Source organism: Sminthopsis crassicaudata, chromosome 2 (assembly GCF_048593235.1).
Source record: "Sminthopsis crassicaudata isolate SCR6 chromosome 2, ASM4859323v1, whole genome shotgun sequence".
In the NCBI taxonomy this organism is placed as follows: Eukaryota; Metazoa; Chordata; class Mammalia; order Dasyuromorphia; family Dasyuridae; genus Sminthopsis; species Sminthopsis crassicaudata.
The window spans coordinates 142802360-142823116 of NC_133618.1; the positions used below are offsets into that span (position 1 = coordinate 142802360).

The window sequence follows — 20757 nt, forward strand, 5'->3', positions numbered from 1 at the left end:
TACACCTGGGTTGTATCTCCCACCAATACATACCATTTGGGAGAGAGTATATATACATATGCACCTATAGGAACTCAGCTTCGGACACATGAATGAGGAAACCCTTGTCCCTCAGAGCAGCTCACAATTCTTGTCTGCAGGCCTTGATGTTATTGGTCCTTTCAGGAAAAATCTATACCATGGGAAGGCTGCTTAGTGACTCTCTTTCAGGTCTTCCCCACTCTCCTTTGGTACAAAATTATCTCTTTTGTTCTTGAGCCCATGAAACAGTGACAAGTTCTTTTTTCTCCCAGAAACCGACAAAAGGGCACTAGGAAAAAGTGTTAATGCTTTCAATGACGAGCATTTCCCTTAAGCTAGGGAATTGGCATAAGATCTGCAAATAGCAGGGGATTCGGCTTTGTCCAATCAGCTCTAAGACTCTTCTCACAGCAAAGCACGGCTCAGAGCAAAACCTATTCAATGCTTACCTTTCTCCCCAATTTCCCCCTCTTAAGCCAAGGGCAGAAGAGGGCAACCCAGACATTTCTGAGAGGTCTCCCCTCTCTCTGCTGCTTATGACACTTACAGAAGCAATAAGCTCAATAGCTCTTCACACAGTGGCAAGATTCATCTCTTATCCAATGAGCTTGCAGCAGCAGCTCTAGCTTTCCTCCAAATTAATCAACAAAACAGAGCCTCTCTTCCAATCAGAAGATACCCAGCAAAGCAGCCAAAGGGTGAGCTGTCTCAGCTGGAGTCCTATAGCCTCTCCTCAAAGCTTGTCCTCCTGCTGGCTTCTCTACAGACTTAAATGCCTTAAATGAGAACCTCTGGGTGGTCACTGACTCATCCCTGCCTTATAAAACAAAACTCAAGAAATCCTCCATTTGTTCTGCTCTGAATCCAACATTTTCTTGAGTAATCAATCTCTCCAGAGTTACCAGAGAATGACTTGGTTGAAATTCTGTCAATTATAACTCTGAAGCTCTAAAAACAATCATATGCAAACGAGAGCTGATGAATCCCACTATCCTGCAACCATTATTTCCTCAATCTCTGCTTAGCCTTTAAACAGCTCTCTTCAGGACATTCATCTGAGGGACAGTTCCCTAGTTCTCAGAACAGTCTGTTTCTTTTCTCCCTGATTAGCCTGGAGTGGGGGTGGGGGCAGGCTGTGTTATTTTCATCGGTTTTCCTTACATAAATGTTCTTGCTCTACCAAAGAGGCAGTACCTGGCATGGGCTAAGGGTCCCTGTTAGAAAATGGACTTAGTTTACAATATAAATATCAGGTACGAGGTAGCAGTTTATATTCTCAACCACAGAAAATTCTTAAGACACAAAAAAGCTCATAAACACAAATTAACAGAGGCCTGACTGGGATTTTCTTGCCAAAGATTAGTATCACTCTAGTGAGTGTCTACCATTGCCTTCTTCAGCTCATTTTATAGATGAAGAAATTTAGGCAGAGTTAAGTGAGTTGACCAGGGTCACAGCTAGTAAGTGTCTTAAGGCTGGATTTGAGCTTGGGAAGAGAAATCTTTCTGACTCCAAGATGGGCACTTTATCTACTTGGCCACTTAATTGCCCAAGGAAATAACAAATATAGAAACAAAAAATAAGTCATAAAATACATTATGTCAAGAGGTAAAAACCAACTTCATTGTACTTCTGCAAAAACCCAGGACTATCATTTCCCCATTCACCTCATATCTGCATTATCCAAGGAATTTACAAAGTTCATATTCTTCTGGCAGTCAGGCTTGGTTCTTGAACCTCACAGATTTTAGGATCATCTCTCTAGGCTGGAAATCTCCATTACTTAGAACTGCTCTTCACTGGCCTGTGGTCAAGGAGGGAAACAAATGCAGCAGCAGCAGCAAATGGCCTGGGACTCAGGCTTATGAAATCAGTAGGGAAAGATCCACTTCATAAGAGGAGGATGGTTTTCTGTGCTTGACTTGTATTTGGGGTCACCCACTGCCATTGGGGAGGAGCAAAGAGAAATCTCCATCTTCCCTTTGCTGAATTTCAAGGGATAGAACACATCAGAGGCATCCAAAATAGGGATGTGATCTTCCTCCCCACAGATGGGGCAGAAATTTTAATTCATCTTTGACACAGTTCACTAGTTACAGAGACCAATAAGATGGCACTGCATCATTTTAACATGGTCCATGTTCTTCAACGAAGGACCAAAGGACATGGCCATCTTCCTGGCCCTCGCCCAGGAAACCAGAGCTTCTGTTAACCTCTTTGTGCTATAATCCAACAATCCTAAATTTTTTACTGAAGTAAAGGTTCATCTTTTTATCACCAATATTCTTCCTGTGATGCCATATGGTTATGAGTCATGGAAAATTACAAGCCTTTATGGAACTGAAGCTGGGGATCACCCAAAGGGTAGTGGAAAAGCATATGGTGGATGTGAACAAGCTGTAACATTACAAATAGTCATGTGTAAACTGTGGCAAAAGAAATATTATCAGGGAATGGTATGGGCCAGTCATAGGGGTACAAAATGGATAGAGTGCTGAGTTCAGATCCAGCTTCAGACACTTCTCAGCTCTCTGACTTTGGGCAAGCGGCATAACCTCGGTCTCCCTTGATTCTTCCTCTGTGCGTGGGGACAACAGATCTGAGAGAAGTGCCACAGGGCAGGCTATTCTTTTCTCCAGTCTCCAAGAATACCAGCCTAGAATTACGTCTTATTGCCTCCCGACTAATGGCTCTTCTAAGAATACTATTTTTAAGGGTTCAGAAGGAAAGTCACTTCCCTGGGCACTTTTAAGGGGGTTAGCTTCATGCTGGCTTGATTCCTTCCCACACATGCAATAGAAAAGACCATCATGAATTGTGAATAGCTAGTAAGTCCATTTATCCAGCAGAAGAGAAGCAGGAATCAGAGAAAACCCTGCAGGGGAAAGTTTCCCAGAAAATATGCACGAGGGAAGGAGTTCTTTAGGTGGGGTATGTGATAATACCTCAGTTCAACTCAAGACAGTGGGCCCTGATGAATTACAAGAAGCCTCTCTCCCAAACCCTTATGGAGGCAGACAGGGAAGCTCGCTCCCAGAAGAGACATTACGTAGGCTGCTTCCGGACTTTTTCCGTGGCTCTCTTCCGTGTCTGGGGCCTTCCTTCCTCCTCTCCAGCTACTGGCTTCCTTTAAGTCCCCCTGAAGTCCCTCTTCTCTAGGATAGCTTTTAATGAGAATATCTCCCTTCTCGTAATTGTTTCCTATCTAAACCACAGCTGTGGTTTATATGCACATTTGCATATATATTTGCACACTCTTTTTCTATCGCCAGTTTGGCGCAGTTCCTGGTACACAGCAGGCGCCTAATAGCTGTTTATTGACTAAGAGAAAGTGGAAAATAATTTGAGAGGAAAAAAGCACTGGAGACCTGGAGGGGGCAGAGAAAGGACCAGAAAAGGCTTCCTGTGGACACGGGGCCCGAAGTGAATTGTGAAGGAAACTCCTTAGCAAGGGCATCTCTCTCCGCTGATCTCAGCCACGCTCACGTCTTAGGCGCCTTCCCGGGACCCTGCTGCTGCCCTCGAGCCCCCGCCCCCTCCTCCTTGGCCGGTGCGAGTTGACCAAAGGCTTCCTAATGATCTCCAGGATCAAACGCCAGTGGTGTTTAAAGCTCTCCGCAGTCCGGCCCTCGCCAGTCTCCTCACCCTTTCCCTGTGTGACGACATTCGGGGGTTTCTGGGCAGAGAGCCCGGAGCAGCTGGCCAGCTCCTTCCCCGGAGCACCTGACCGACTGGTAGGAGACTCGCCCAGGGCCACAGCGCTAGAAATGCCTGAGACCGCCGCCTTAATCCCAGGCCCGGCGCTATGGCTCCCCCTAGCGGCTTCTGAAGGACCAGCTCAACTGCCTCCACTTGAAGCCTTTCCCGCTGGGTTGGGGGTTTGTAGAGGACGACTACCGAGCTAGTACAACGGCGCTGACGTCATTTCGCGCCCCTTTCGGGCACGCTTTCTAGGGCGTTTCTTCGGAAGCTTCTCTCTAATTGGGCCCCTCTATATCTTGTTTGTGCACAGTTCGCACGCGGCCTCCCACCTCCGCCTGGGAGCTCCAGGGCAGAATCGGCCTTTGGCTTTTTTTTTTTCATCTTCCCAGCCTGGGGTGTATGCAAGGCCGGCACACCGCAGTGCCCAACAAATGCTTGTACTGATACGTAAGGTCTTTAGGGGCGGGAGCTGCTCGGCGCTGACGTTCTACCCCCCACTACCGCCTGCGAGGGAGAAGCGCACCCAACACTGCACGCAGCTGCCCGAGAGACGAAAACTAGGCACCCTTAGCGTTAAGAAACGACTTGACGCCGGCGGAGCGCAGTCCTTGCACCCTAGCGTTCCTCCAGTATGGCGGTACTTCCGCCACCTAAAAAGATGGCTACCTCCAAACTTGGTCCGAGACGGGCCACGGACCTACGCTAGAAAGCAGCAGAGGATACCGGCATTTTCACTTCTGCCCTCTACTAAAATGGCAACGCCCACTTGGGTCCACCCACTTCCGCCCCTCCCCGCGGCCCCTGGATGACCTGCCGGGAAAAGAGACGGAAGCGGCGGGCTAGACGAGTTTCCGCCCTTCCTCAAAGTGGCGGCCCGAGTTACACGCTAGGTTCCGCCCCCTTCTTCGGCGCAGTCGCGGCTATGGCGGCGGAGGGGAGGCTGCAGTGAGCGGCTCCCTGTGCCTTCCCGCCGAGGTTTCTCAACCACGTGGCTCTAGGTTGCCGGCTCAGGATGTCAGAGGGCGGCTCGGCAGGAGAGCCGGGTCCCGCCGGAGGGGGCCGACCCTCGCTGGCCGGGGCCCGGGGGCTTATCGGGCGGCGGCCCGCGGCCCCCCTCACCCCGGGCCGCCTCCCTTCTATTCGTTCCAGAGACCTCACCCTCGGGGGCGTCAAGAAGGTAAGGAGGGAAGTAAGGGACAGCCGTGCGGCCAGACTCGCCCCCGCCTTCCCGCACACATTCCGGGCAGTCCGCTCCCCCGACCTCCTATCGCCTCTCGGTGCCTTAGCCCTCGTGCCCCACCTCCGAGCCTTTGCCCAAGCGGTTCCCCTCGGGGACTCATCGTGCCTGGGCCGCTTTGGTCTCCTTAGGTTGGCGCCCCTCAAGGCCGAAACCCCCTCCGATCCTGCTCGGATCCTATCTGTCGGGGGATATCGCTTATCCCGGCTTCTCCGGGAAGAGCTGTCAGGATTCTCGCGCGCGTGTGTCCTCGGAGCGTTCCGGGAGATCTCCAGAGTCAGAGCCCTGCGCACTTACACCTTCCGAGGCTTTAGCAAAAAGATTTTTAAAAGACAAATCAAGCCAGTGCCAGGGGCTGTGCCAAGCGAGCACCTTAACCTCTAGAAAGATTCCATTTATCTGATTCCCGCAGCCGGCGGGGAGGGAGGTGCTGTTGTGACCCCCATTTTATAGATGAGAAAACTGAGGCAGGCGGGTGAAATCACTTGCCCGGGTCACACCGCCAGCCCGTCTCATCTGAGGGTAAGTTTGATCGTGCGTTCCCACTCTGAAGGTCCAGACCTAGCCTCGAGTCCGGTGGGAAATGTCATCTCCTTGCTGCTGGGAGGGCTGGGGCTCCGCCCCCCGTCGGTGGGTCCCTCTGGTGCTCGCGTTCTGTGTGAGGGGAAGCCTGTACGTGGACGGTCAGTACCGAATACAAACCGCATAAATGCTGGGCCGGAGTCCGGAGACAGACCCGACCTGGGCTCTGGTGTGTGACTGTGGGAGCTAAAGGGGAAGAAATACGGAATGTGTGAAGAGACAAATTGGACTCAGATTGCCTTCAGTGCCGAGCAAGAGCATTTACTTCAAGCAGCAGCAGGGAGCCGCCGACTTCTCTGTTGGAGGCAGTCAGGATTCGGGACTTGCCCAGGGTCACACAGTAAAATGTCAGAGGCAGAATTTAAACTCAGATCCTCCAGCCATCCCCTCTCCTCCTCCCTTAGAGTGGGAGACCTGCCATGTGGGTGTTAGAAGGCTGTGTAGTCCAAGTGAGAAGAGGCCAGGAGGCGGCCTGGACCAGGACAGTGCCTCTGAACAAAGGGGATTTAGAGAGAAGATGCCTAATAAGTATCATAGCAATTCTCTAATCCATAAAGGACCTGAAATTTCTTTGATTCAGATCAACATTCTTTCTCTACCAGACAGTCAGGCACCTTCATGTGTGGTTGTGACTTTACCAAAAAAAAAAAAAAAAAAAGTCACTTGATTGCCAAGCTTTTGGCTACAAATGTGTTAACTGAGATTCACTGGCATGCATGGTGAGCTTGACAAAAGGCTATCTTCAGCACCGTCTGTGAGGTGGGTGATGAGGGGGTTATGTTCTCCATATCTGAAGCCATCTGGCCACAATTCATCAGACAAGGTTCACCTGAGTTTTCTAATCTAACTCCTTGAGGCCAGTTTTCTTTCTTCCCACAGCTTCTCTGCTTTAGAAACTCAGTACCATGGTTCTTGAGCTGTTTTACCTATCCTCCAAGGGTTCCCCAAAATGACATGTCGGAGATCACTGGCTCACCCATCTCCAGCCCTCCTGATCTGTATCTGGCCCTTGGACCCAAAAGAGATAATGAGGCTGGTGACTTTGCACAACCCACCCTCATCTCAATCCCACTCACTTACGTGCCATGGCATCACCTCTCTGATGTCCAACCTATTCTGAAAAAGCATGCCCACTACCTCCCCCAAAGCTCCTGCTTGCTGATACCTCATTGTTAGGGGAAGTTTTTTGTCACCTGGAACATAAATTTACATTTTTGCAGGCACTGACCTTGAAGGGCAAAGCCAGTGTCTTCTATACAACGATGCATCACCTAGAGGGAAAAGCCAGACTATGAAGGCCTTACGTGTCACACTAAGGAATGATTTACTTTAAATGGAGAATTACTGAGGGATCTTACGTGAGCCATAGCTGTGCTTGGGAAAGATTCTTTGGCAATTTTGTAAAGAATTGATTAGAGAGAGGAGAAACTAGAACTTTGGGGGACTAATCAAGAGGTTAATTAACTGATAACCCTGGACAAATTATTCCATCTTTCTGAACAGTCTCCTGCTCTGTTTAATAAGGGATGGGAAAGCTAATTAGATTATCTAAGTTAAGGGTAATAATCTAAACTCTGCCACTTTGAGTAGAGAAGAGGGCATTATAGATTGAGAGAGATCATGGAGAGAAAATTGATAGGACTTGGCTACTGATTAGATGCTGGAAAAGAGAAAGGAAAACAAGAGAGGTAACTCCTTACTTTGGAGCCTTTGTCGCAAGGAGACCAGTTAGTTGAGTACACCATCTGCAGAAATGAGGACAGAACTAAGAAAGTTAGGTTTAAGGAGAAATGAGTAGTTTGGGATATATTGAGTTACAGATCCCATGAATTATACAAGTAAAGAATACCCCACAAGTATTTGAAAATACAAATTCAGAGTATTTGGACCCTCCTGGAGCCCAAACTTTCTGGTCTTTGGCTACCTCCATAGAGTAGATATGGTGAAGACTTGCAGTGGCTGTCCTTCCCTTTCATTGCTAGCCATCACTTATATCATGCAAGGCACAGTTGAATGATGAGCCATTCTATAGACTGAAAAGCATGGAGTAAAGTTCACAGGGTGTCCCTTCTGTTCCCAAAACTTATATGCTTTTGATATTGGGTTATAGGAAACTTTGGGGGAACTTTAAAGGGGAAAAGAAGTCATGTAAATGAATAGCTTGAGGGAAGTAGCTGAAAACCTAGTTTTCAAAAGAAAACCTCATATTAATATTACCTAAGGGACCTTTTGGAAAGTTACTCAAAAGTCAAAAGTACTGATTAAAGGTAGGGATGTTATAAAGGTATTATTGTCCATAAACGTTTAAATATTATCCTTTTCAGGGTCTTAAAGGATATGTCTAAAGAATTATAAATTGGAGAATTATTGGGGAACTATGGGAAAATTATATGTTTTTTATTTGTTATATACCTGTTAAACCTGGGGGTTTTGAGTTTGAGTTAGAAATAAATTACTCTCTCTCTCCAATTGATAAATGATTAAAGGATATGAACAGACAATTCTCGGATAAAGAAATTGAAACTATTTCTAGTCATATGAAAAGATGCTCCAAGTCATTATTAATAAGAGAATTAAGCAAATTAAGACAACTCTGAGGTACCACTACACACCTGTCAAGATTGGCTAGAATGACAGGGAAAGATAATGCAGAATGTTGGAGGGGATGTGGGAAAACTGGAACACTGATACATTATTGGTGGAATTGTGAATACATCCAGCCATTCTGGAGACCAGGTTGGAACTATGCTCAAAAAGTTATCAAACTGTGCGTACCCTTTGATCCAGCAGTGTTACTACTGGGCTTATATACAAAGAAATATTAAAGGAGGGGAAGGGGACCTGTATGTGCAAGAATGTTTGTGGCAGCCCTCTTTGTAGTGGCCAGAAACTGGAAACTGAGTGGATATCCATCAACTGGAGACTGGCTGAATAAATTGTGGTATATGAACATTATGGAATATTATTGTTCTGTAAGAAATGACCAGCAGATGATTTCAGAAAATCCTGGAGAGATTTACATGAACTGATGCTGAGTGAAATGAGCAGGGCCAGAAGATCATTATATACTTCAACAATACTGTATGATGATCAATTCTGAAGGACGAGGCCCTCTCCAACAATAAGATGAACCAAATCAGTTCCGGTAGAGAGTAATGAACTGAACCAGTTATGCCCAGCAAAAGAACTCTGGGAGATGACTGTGAACCACTACATAGCATTTCCAATCCCTCTATTTTTGTCCACCTGCTTTTTTTATTTCCTTCATAGGCTAATTGTACACTATTTCAAAGTCTGATTCTTTTTGTACAGCAAAATAACTGTATGGACATGTGTATATATATTGTATTTAACTTTAACATATTTAACATGTATTGGTCAACCTGCCATCTGGGGGAAGGGGTGGGAGGAAAGAGGGGGAAAGTTGGAACAAAAGGTTTTGCAGTTGTCAATGCTGAAAAATTGCCCATGCACATATCTTGTAATTAAGAAGCTATTTAAAAAAAAGAAGAAGAAGAAATGGATTACTCTCCATGGGAGGCCCTGTTTTGAAGCCTTAGAAATCAAAGTGACCCGGCAAAAACAGAAGGTGAAAAGGAAGATGAAAAATAATAGCTGCCTGTCTCTGTTGTCATTTGCTACCCTATCTATGGCCAGAAAGAGAACCACCCAGAAGAAAAGAGGGCCATTGTATCTGTGTGGCTATAATCTGTGCATCCCAGAGATGTTGCTTTGCTGAGAGCTATTGGAGAAAACAATTTTTAGATGTTTAAAGAGTAGTGAGAAACAATTGGCATTGTCCTATTTGCTGTCTACTACTTGGGAAGGGGAACCCTTCTCAATAACCCATAGAGAATAGAGCAGACCTGATTAGGTTGGCAGATTTCAGGTTTAAAACGGTTCACTACAGGAAGAAGAATCTGTCTGAGAGATTTGAGTAGACACAGCAGATCTCTTCCCAGAGAGTGATCTGGCAGCTTCTGGAGACGACAGCTCGCTACAATTGGCGCCCAACGTGGCCAGCAAAAGAGACAGCCCGAGTGGTCACTGAATTCCTTATACAAGCATTTGCAATTATGGGTGTGCCACAAGCAATAAAAACAGACAATGGACCTGCATATACGTCCAAATATTTTACACACTTTTGTGCACAGTATAAGATTTTACATACCACGGGCATACCCTTTAATCCTCAAGGGCAGGCAATAGTAGAGAGAAGAAACAGAGATATTAAGACACTCCTCCAAAAACAAAAGAAAGGGGGAGCCACAGGTAACCCTAGAGAACTTCTAAATTTAGTTCTCTATACCATTAATTTTCTAATTTTTGACGAAGATGCACTGGCTCCGGCAGACAGGTTTTATAACCCACCAGAAGGGCAGTGTCCAGTGCGAGCAGCTCCACTGTCCTTAGATAATCGCAAGGTGATGTGGAGAGATCCAGAAAGTGGTGAATGGAAGGGACCAGATAGGTTAACTGCCTGGGGGAGAGGGTTTGCTTGTATTTCTTCAGCAGGAGAAGGAATCAGATGGGTGCCAACGAGTTGTATTCGCCTTGTCCATCAGAGAGAGACAGAAAAAGAGAAAGACCGCAAAACAAAGGAGAAAATCTAAGAAACATCTTACACCGAAAGAGCATGGCTAATAAAAAGACTGTTAAAGAACTTTAAAACCAGCAGGAATCATTGGATTTCCTAACACAAGATGAGACTAATGGACAATGGACTTATGGACATTTATAAATTCTCAGTTTATGATTATTTGATCATGTTATTTGTTATATACTTATAGCATGTGTTTTGTTACTATGTGCTTATGTAATTTATGTAATTATGTGTAATACTTCCCATATTGATGGATTTATGTTTCAAGGTCATGACTGTCCTATGTTCTAAATCAAAAGAAAGGGGGAGATGTTAGGATTACTAGGTGAGAACTCAGGTTGTCTGGACAGTGACAAGGTGAGAATTCAGGTTGTCTGGACAATTACAAGGTGAGAACTCAGGTTGACTTGATAGAAGGAGCAAGCTCATTGGCTGAAGTGGTTCTTCCCAGAAGCCCTTGCATTATCCCACGCCCATTCTCTGGGAGGATAAAAGAGGCAACATTGGGCCTGGAGAGCAGATTGGACTGGAGAAGGACAAGAGTTAAAGAGGAGAAGTCTCTGCATTACATCAGGCCTGATGGGGCTCTCTGCAGGAAGGGAAGTCACTTTTCTGGACAAGAGTTAACAGCAACTGCCTGGAGACAACGGTTCACTACAGGAAGAAGAATCTGTCTGAGAGATTTGAGTAGACACAGCAGATCTCTTCCCAGAGAGCGATCGGCAGCTTCTGGAGACAACAGCTAGCGACAGACTTCTATTGAGTAAATGTTATATTATGATTATTATTAATTAGCTTCTTCATAAAAAATGTTTCAAGATTAAGATTTGATGATATCATTAGTGACTGACATTTAAATGGGAAGTACTTCTTTAAGGATTTAGAAGTAGGAAAGTATACCTCTCACACACCAGGTTACCCTTAGTAGTATCCTTAGAACATAAATAGTAGCAGTGTGGTCACACTTGGTCAGCCCCATTCTAAGAAAGCTCACACGGCCTCCAAACCTACCAGCATGTTTGCAACTTGGAGTGAGTAAGCCAGTTCAGAGAGAGGTGAGGGATGCAAGTACCTTGCTGGACCTTATTTGAGTGTAAGACACTGCCAGGATGAATCTATCAATGTCACATATGTGCTATATCAAGAATAAACTTTTTCCCTATAGATATAAAGCTACAGATTTGGAGGAGGCAGAAAAAGTGAGAGTGAAGCTACACATAAAAGCAAATGAGTGTGAGAGTTAGGAGTTTCATTCATAACCCTACCTTATATGACATGAGTCATTAGAAATTTTTTTTCCTAGGCCAGTTCCAGTTCTGTAAAATTTGAATCTCTCTTTCTTTCAGAGTATTGTATGGACCAAAAAAAAAAAAAAAAGTAGATGAATGTTTGTTGTGCTGTTCTATACTTTTATGACTTGTATTATTTTACTTTCAGAAAACCTTCACTCCTAACATCATTAGCCGGAAGATCAAGGAAGAGTAAGTGGTTAGGCCTCTGGTGAGGCTTTTTCTCTTTTAACCATTTTAGGATCTTAGGTCTCTAGAGCTTTTAAGGTGTCTCAAACTCAAGCTGTGATCTATTTAGGCCAAAAAAAACCCAAAAAACCCCAACCTTTTAGAATCCTTTTCATTCTAGCATCTCAATAGTCATAAAAAAATTTTTCTTAAACATCTTGTGTTGGGTATTTCAGTAGTTAATAGTTAATAAGGTTGAAAGTGATGGGGGAATCAAGCTGTAATGACCTGTGTGGAGGAAGAACAGAAGGAGATGGACTCCAGTTTGAGTTCTGATTCATTTTACCCTTAGAATGGAAATATAAGGCACCGTGATTTCTGAACCCTAAAATTAAGGAGATGCTCCCCAGATTAGAAAAGGTCCATATATCCTTGAGCAAGGGGAAAATACGGTACAGCTGCTCTTAAGGCAAAGTGACACTTTCTTTTTTCCAGGCCAAAAGAAGAAATATCAGTCAAGAAAGAAAAACGAGAGAGGGACCGGGACCGGCAACGAGATGGGCACGGTCGGGGGAGGGGTCGTCCAGAAGTGATCCAGTCTCACTCCATCTTTGAACAGGGTCCTGCAGAAATGATGAAAAAGAAAGGTAGCGCAAAAGTGTGAGGGTCAGAAATGGATGGTAGGCTTGAATTAACTCCTAAGGGGATTAGAGGGGCCGACCTGTCATGAAGAAGGAGGGGTCGGTGCACATGGTCCTTGGGTGATCTCTTTTTCTTCTTGAACTCTTCTTCTTTATCTCAAATGAGCTGAATGGTTCCCTGCAGGCAGCTGGGATAAGACCGTGGATGTGTCAGACTTTGGCCCATCTCATATCATCAACATTAAAAAGGAGAAGAGGGAAACAGATGAGGAAACAAAACAAATTCTCCGAATGTTAGAGAAGGATGATGTGAGTATCAGGGACTCCAGGGAGAAGAGGGTTTCTATGTGGGCTTGCAGAGGGTGCTCTGTGAAGCGTGGCTGAGTTGGCGGTATGTCTTCCAAAAGGCTGGCCAGCATGTAGTCTTGGGAGTTTGGGGGATCAGCCCCTTTAGCTGAGAAAGGGACACGGTAGGGTCCCATTGAAGGTGGTGCCTTTCTTCTTGCCAAGTTAAGAGTCTTTTGATTCTTCCTTCCAACAGTTTATAGATGACCCGGGGCTCAAGAATGACACCCGCAATAAACCCGTGCAGCTTCCTCTGGCCCACTCAGGGTGGCTTTTTAAAGAAGAGAATGAGGAACCTGATGTGAAGCCCTGGGTAGGGAAGGAAGAGAGTATGGAGGTGGATGTGCCAGCACTGAAAGGTATCCTTCTCCCCCGACTCCTTGTCTCCAGCTTGCCTCACTTTCTCTCCAGAGAATCTCTCCCTTCAATTAAAAGTGTTTCCCTATGCTGCCTAAAAAGAACTAGGGCCTCCCATGCCAGGAGGTTGCCTTCCTGTGCCACACGGTGCCCAGCACCGGTAGTTCAGTTCTCTGTAGCCATCTGGCTCCTGGCCCACTGACATACCTGTGCAGGATGCACCAGAATGAAATTCATCCTCTGCATTCTGACCTCCCTTCAAAAGGCACTTTGCATTAGAAGTTTGCAAAGGATGGATGCATACATATTTCTCTTGCCTTGAGACATGTTACAATATGTTGGATACATTCTTTTTATGTCCTTCCACTGGAAGTATGGAATGCTTCCTAGCTCAAAAAAGTGTGTTAGAGAGGCTTCTTGAGACTGTGTGAAATTTCTTTTCTAAATGTTCATTTGGTCAAATCCCTATATGGATCTCCCAGTTTGTACATTTCTGGGTCACTTGCTTATAAGATCTTTAAAACATTGAAATTTCATAAATACTTAAGTACTTTTAAGTGGGTTTTGTAAGTGCAAAGATTTCCAAACTTCTGCACATGCACACACATGGTGGAAATCCCTTCATTTGTTTTTTCTGGTGCAGTGAAAGAGGAACCCCAAGATGAGGAAGAGACCAAAGCAGCTGCCCCCTCCAGGCCTGGCCGGGTGGCGCCTGGACTTCCTCAAGATGTGTCTGTAGCAGACTTACTCAGGGAGCTGAGCTTTGCCAAGGAGGAAGAGCTTTTGTTCTTGCAGCTTCCTGACACGCTTCCTGGTCAACCTCCCACCCAGGACATCAAACCCATTAAGACAGAGATTCAAGGAGAAGATGGGCAAATGGTGCTTGTGAAGCCAGAGAAAGATCGGGTATGATCATGAAGAGTGTAAGTGGGGGAGATAGGAAAGGCAAAAAACTTGATAACCCACTAAGGGAAGGAGAGGACTGAGGGTCACAAGCAGAGGAAGCCCCTCAGTGTGTATCATTCGCATTCTAGCCTAACTTTTGCCAGTAATGCTCATTTTATACTCCTTGACTCATTTGGGAGATTTCAGAATAGGAGGGCTCTTTGAGGAGCCATAAGCCCTGTCTCTTTCATTCTTTCCCCCTTCCCTCATGCTACTGTTTATTGGGGTAATTTGAAGTTCTGAGAAAGAAGGTAGCTCACTTCCTTAGCCCACTTGAGAATGACTTCTCTTCTTTGGTATCTAACCTATAGGAAGCTAAACTGGCAGAGAACCTATGTACACTGAGTGACCTGACAGAGGGTCAAGTGGGAAAACTGCTTATCCGAAAATCGGGAAAGGTGCAACTGCTTCTGGGCAAAGTGACTCTGGATGTAACAGTGGGTACTTCCTGCTCCTTTTTGCAGGTAATTTTTGAAAGGAAAAACCCATAAGTTTTTAAGGGTGAATGGAGTAAAGTTCTTTGGGAGGAGGGATCTTGGAGCCAGATGCTGAAGCAGAGAACCCAAAACTGGTTGGGATTCAGGAAATGCTGAGACCAAGTAGCAATAAGATTATTCTTCCTTCACTTGTAGGAGCTGGTGTCTGTGGGCATTGGAGATAGCAGAACAGGTGATCTGACAGTGCTGGGCCATGTGAAACACAAGCTCGTGTGTTCCCCTGATTTCGAATCCCTCTTGGATCACAAACAGCGGTAAAGCCAGACTACTGAGAGTGAAAGGAGTGCCATTTTCTCTTTGCCTAGGATTTTCATTCCTGAATTCCTTTGGGACCTAGAAGACCATTCAAACCTCCAACTCCTGTCTCTGATAAATATCATGGCTGGCTATCCAGAGATTGCAAGGATTCAAGGACTTCTTCCCAAGTGGTGATGAATGACTTGATAGTCTTTGAAGAAAATGGAAACAATATGCACATGCCTGCTGCTGTATTTATGGGCTTGTGCCCACTCTATTTATACTGTGTATTTATGTTAACCCCCTTTTGCTACTGACTGTATCCATATATGCTGAAGGGCAGTCAAAACCCAAATGGAGTCATGGAAAATAAGACTATTTCTTTTGGTTTCCTCTTTTGAATCTCCTGGAAGGAATTATAGGTGTTTCCTGTTCTTCGAACTCCAACTCCTCCCCTCGTCCTTCTTTGTCAGCTGTTTCTCAGGGGAATAGGCTCCAGCTTTACTCCTCTGAAGCAGAAAACACAGGAAAATCTACCATTTTAAAGGTCCTGAAATACAAATTGTGCAGGGTACCTTTTTCCCATGGACTCTTAAGCCAACATTTGCTAAAGTATAGGCTCTTTTGGAAGGCATGAATCGAGAAACTTCTGTCAACGTACTGTTCGTCTTCATGTGCTATTGAATGATTTGGGGGGCCCATCCCATGCCTAACTGCTGTAGTACTTTTTCTCTGCCAGAGTAGCCGGGTTCTCCTCAGAAGGGAATAATTGTGCTGGCCCTGAGGTATTGTCACCACCCTAGTAAATTGCTGACATATACCTGGATAAGAAAAAAGTGATGGGCATTATAGAGGGAGGCTCACCCTGATGTAATATACTATTTCAAAAGCCTTGAGCTAGAGAGACTTTCCCTTTATTCCCCTTTCTCCCACCACCATAAAACATACCTACTCTTCTTGGATCACAGTCACAGCCAGGCTTTTCTTGTTTGGCACTTATGTTCGGAGGCCCATGGTATTACTGCCTTCGGTGTACAGGTTGTCCTGGATCATTAGGCTTTGGTCCCTCCAAGAGATAGCCCTTTGGGGAAAAGCTGGCCTCTCCTTTCCCTTCTTAGTAGAATCTCAGAGTTGTACTGAGTTTCTTCCAACATCAGCTACAAACAGAGATGACCCAGTGCCATCATGCACACTTCATGCCTTAGGAAGTAGGAAATACAAGACTTTCAGATATTCTCCTTAAAGTTGTTCCTGAAGCAATGCATTGTTCAAGGAACGCGATGCAGTTCTGGATTGATAGAGAAAAAAAATCTAGTCTAAAACTCTGTTCTCTAGCCATATGATCTCCAAAGACACGATTATAGCTGGCACAAATATATCTGAGTTGCAAAGCAGGGTATGGCACTGCATCTGTAGGCTGTTAATAATGGCCCTTTCCATAGAAGTGATGTTAAAGCTTAGTGTATAACTTCCTAGGAGAAGAGAGTTCCATTGGTACTGAGAAACTTATGCCCCAGAAGCCCTTTGCCCTGAGCCTACTAAGCTGCTGGTTGAATAGGAATGAGGTCACAGTAGGCTGTGATTTCATAAAGATGACCCTTTCTCTGCTTCTAAGTGGCCCTGGTGAGGAAATTGATTTCATATAGCAAATGCTTACCTTTATTCTGTTAGACTACTACATCAATTATAGTTCAGGCTTTCCCTGGTCCTAACATCCATGAACCTCCTGGTCAGTAAATGGTTACAAAGGTTAGTAGGCCATTTGGGGTATTGTTCTATCCGTTTGCTCCCATCACTAGCAAGTTCATGCATCTCTGCTTTATTATAGGAAAAATAGTTTAGTGTAATGGTTAGAAAACTAGCCTTGGAGACAGGAGGTCCTAGGTTCAAGCCCTGCTTTTGGCAGTTAATGGCTATGTGATCATAGGTAAGTCACAGCCTCCTCAGAATTAAGTTGCAGAGCAGTTGCTATTCTATGTAGAGGAAGATTTATCCTTGTATAGTCTCTGTGCAGTGAAATCAAAGATTGGGACCTGTTAAATGACTGGGGAGAGGCTTCCTTGGAAGTTCATTGTCAGTTTGGGCAGGATTTCCATAGGTTAAATGGGAAGCTCAGCAGACAAGAATTGCTGGTAAGCCTGACTTATCCTGACTCTTCTGGGTTACAATTATTGCTCCTCTTTTCAAGCAATTGGTGGCCCAGTGGGCAGAACACTGAGCTGGAATCAGGAAGACCTGAACCCCAAACCAAACTCACTTATCATCCAAGTGACCTTACTCAATATATTGATCCTCTTTCAACCTCAGTTTCCTTCTCTGTAAAATGGGGATAATTACAGCATCTACCTCCCAGGGTTATGAGGATAAAATGAGATAACATAAGAACTACATAAATGGTAGCTGTTATCCAGCTGCTCTTTGAGAACTGTTGATGATTTTTTGTGCCAAAGGTTTTCCATGATAAACTCCATGATTTCTTTTTGATGAAAAATAAGAACATTTTAAACCCAAATTCAAAGGTGTTAAGTACCTACCAGGATTTTACATCACTGACCCTGACCTTTAAAACTCCTGAGTGGAACTGTGAGAGTTATATTCTTTGTCAAATGGCTCAGCATGTCTCCCTTCAGGGTATCTTTTTTTTTGAGTCACGATAAATCAGTCTTCCTGCATCAGTGTCTTTTTTACTTCTCTCCATTCTCCTTAGCCACAAATTAGATGTCATCAAGGGTAAAGAAAAAGGAAAGCAAGATTGCCTTCTAGTCTGAGCATCTGGATCACATATCTTGATTCACTTGCTTTCACGCATAAAATGGAATAAAAGTCTGTATGGACTTAACTGCAGCTTTGTATACATAGTTCATAAAAATATTACAAGTTAAAGTACAAAGGGAAGGGCATTTGTAAAGTGAAGTGAACACAGCAGAGATTTTTATTTGAAAACTACACAAAAACAGATTGCCAGATCTACTTTGTAACTAGATCTTTATCTACAAAACTATGAGTCATAGTGTATACTAGATGGATGAGGAGAGTTTAATAGCAAACACAGATAGATAGAAAATCCTAGAGATCATAAGGAAAGGGGTCATTTAGCTCTTCTATGGGGAGCATATCCAGGAAGACATCTCTGTGAAGCAAGGTCTTTTGTAAATATTATTTCATTTAACATCTATCAAAGTATTCACCTGCACACAAGTATATAGCAAATATCAATAATAGAGCACATAAATAGGGAAAGGTACCAAAGGTAAAGGTTGAGCTCTGTTGTAAGCCAGAGGTGGTAAAATAGAAATATGTTAAAATGTAACAAATTGTTCACAAAATAAAGATACAATAAGACATGGATAACATTACCTTTTAAAACTAAATGTGGCCTACAGGGCTTCTTATGTAGGAATTATTGGCCTGCTTTGTACTTGAGTTTAACACCATGGCTATAGGAAACTGCATGGTGTAATGGAGAGAACATTAATTGTTCTTGGCATCCTGAGTGCAGAACATGAGCTCCTGTTCTGCCACTCCTCATCCATGGAATAGGAATAATCACATATCTTTACCTGTGAGAATTGAGAGTCCTTTAGAGGCTGTTGAGTCCAGCCCATATATGAGTTCTTCTGATCTCTGGTAATTTGAGCAACCAGCCTTTTATTGAACTTAAGTGAGACAGTATCTATTCTGTCCTCAGACAACCCATTAAGTTACAGCACTCATTGTTAAGTTTTCCCTTATATTAAGCCTACATGTACAACTTCTGCCCATTGGCCCTACATCATTCCTAGATGTAAGGCAGTCTAAAAGGGGAAGATGTTTAGCAACTAGGGAAGAGGGAAGGCCTCTTATAGAAAATGTGCTTTGACCTTCAAAGGAAGGCCCAAAAGGCACAGAAAAGGGGCTAAAGTGTTCTAGGCAGGGGGAACAGGCTGTGTAAAGACAGAAAGATGTTTGAGGAACTGTCAGTATAGCTAGATCTTTGAGTACCTGTAGGTAAAAACTGAAAACAGAAAAGAGTCATTATATAAGGAGTTTTAAATGCCAACTAAGATGTTATTTTTGCTTGTTTTGGAAAAAGTTTTGGCAATAGATCAAATCTGTGGAGTAAGGAAGAGTGAGAATTCAAGTACCACACCAAGGTTGAAAACTAGATGAATGGGAGGAGATTGGAACTCTGAATTGTAATTTGGAAGTTTCTGGAAAGGGGAAGAACACCCACAGAGTGTTCATTTCAAAGTGGAGATGGGATGACTAGCTCAGCTTTCTTTCTTAGAGAGAAGAGGGCTGAATATATAGATCAGGGAATCATTTATATAGAGAGCATAATTTAATTCATTGAATTTTTTAAAAATGTAATATTTTTTTCAGTTACATTTAAAACAATTTTTTTAACATTTGTTTTTGAAAACTTTTGAGTTCCAGATTCTCTCCCTTATTCCCACCCCAATTCCCATTAATAAGTTACTTGTGAAGTTATGTAAAACATTTCTATAAAAGTCATGTTGTGAAAGAAAAAACAAATCTTCCATCCTAATTAAGGAAAACCCTCAATAAAATAATTTTTAAAAAGAGAGTATGTTTCTTTTTTTTTTTAATTAAAGCTTTTTATTTTCAAAACATATGCATGGATAATTTTTTCAACATTGACCCTTGCAAAGCCTTGTGTTCCAGATTTTCCTCTCCTTCCCACTATCCCCTCCCACAGGTAGCAAGCAATCTAATATATGTTATACATGTTAAAATATATGTTAAATCCAAAATATGTAAACATATTGATACCATTATCTTGATGCACGAGAAAAATCAGATAAAAAAGTAAAGAAGATGAATAAGAAAACAAAATGCAAGTGAACAAGAAAAAGAGTGAGAATGTTATGTTGTGTTCCCACACTCCTCTCTGGGTGTAGATGGCTCTTTCATCATAAGATCATTGAAACTGGCCTGAATCATCTCATTGTTGCAAAGACCCTCTTCCATCAGAATTGATCATCGAATAATCTTGTTGCCATGTACAATAACCCCTTGGGTTCTGCTCATTTCACTTAGCATCAGTTCCTGTAAGTCTCTCCAAGCCTCTCTAAAATAAGCTATATGCCATATTTTATTTCAGCCATTCTCCAACTCCAGTTTTCAGTTTCTTGCCACTACAAAGAGGGCTACCACAAACTTTTGCACATGTGGATCCCTTTTCCTCTTTTAAGATCTTTTGGGGATTTAGGCTCATTAGAAGCACTGCTGGATTAAAATGTATGCAGAGTTTGATAATTTCTTGAGCATAATTTCAAAGTGAAGAAAGTATGTTTTAATCTGTATTCAAACACAAATCAATTTCTTCTCTGGGTATAGATAGGATTTTTTCATAAGTTCTTCAGAGTAGTCATGGATCATTGTACTGCTGAAAACAGTTATTTAATAGCTGACGGTCATCCCAGAACATTGCTATTACTTTGTATATAGTGCATTTCACTTTGCTTGAGTACTTAGAGGACTTTCCAGGTTATTTTCTGAGAACATCCTGCTCATTTCCCATATAACAATAATATTCCATGACTACCACATATCACAAGTTATTCAGCCATTCCCCAATTGATTGACATCCCCTCAATTTCCAAATGTTTTCCCTGAGATGATAGCTACTATATTTTCATATATATGATAGGTCCTTTTCCTTTAAATCTCTTTTGGTATTCATGCCTAGTAATGGTACAGTTAGGCCAAAGAATACACATAAATTTATAGTCCTTTGGGCATAGATCTTATCTTTTGATCATTTATCAATTGAGGCATGACTTAATTTTTTATAAATTTGACCCACTTCCTACTATGTTTGAGAAATAAGGCCTTATCAGAGAAACTTGCTTCAATTATTATTGCTAACTATATTTCCCCCCATTCTATTCTCTTTTTACCCTACTTGTCCTCAAAAGTGTTTTGCTACTGCCCACTCCCTTCCCTGATATGCCCTCTCTTCTGTCACCCTCCATATCCCATTCCCTCCTATTTTCCTACAAGGTAAAATAGATTTCTATATCCATATTGAGTGTGTATGTTATTTCCTTTTTGAGATGAGAGTAAGATTCACTCACCTTCTCCTCCTGCTCTTCCCTTCTACTGTAAAAGTTTTTCCTTGCCTTTTTTT

The 20757-nt window shown here is 43.4% G+C and overlaps 1 protein-coding gene across 1 annotated transcript; it reads left to right on the forward strand.

Moving 5' to 3' along the window:
* The first annotated feature begins 4615 nt into the window (after positions 1-4615).
* On the forward strand, positions 4616-19189 carry POLR3D (RNA polymerase III subunit D). Its single transcript, XM_074287494.1, has 8 exons — positions 4616-4900; positions 11583-11626; positions 12098-12249; positions 12428-12552; positions 12785-12947; positions 13589-13851; positions 14202-14354; positions 14523-19189. The coding sequence occupies exons 1-8, from the start codon at positions 4736-4738 to the stop codon at positions 14643-14645; spliced, it is 1188 nt and encodes a 395-aa protein (XP_074143595.1). The 5' UTR covers positions 4616-4735; the 3' UTR covers positions 14646-19189.
* Positions 19190-20757: the final 1568 nt, after the last annotated feature.

Bases quoted from the DNA above. Each gene is read 5' to 3' on its own strand.
- POLR3D (XM_074287494.1), top strand. From the start codon at position 4,736: ATGTCAGAGGGCGGCTCGGCAGGAGAGCCGGGTCCCGCCGGAGGGGGC. The intron at 4,901-11,582 runs GTAAGGAGGGAA...TTTTACTTTCAG, and splicing joins CCCTCGGGGGCGTCAAGAAG to AAAACCTTCACTCCTAACAT. The intron at 11,627-12,097 runs GTAAGTGGTTAG...TCTTTTTTCCAG, and splicing joins AGCCGGAAGATCAAGGAAGA to GCCAAAAGAAGAAATATCAG.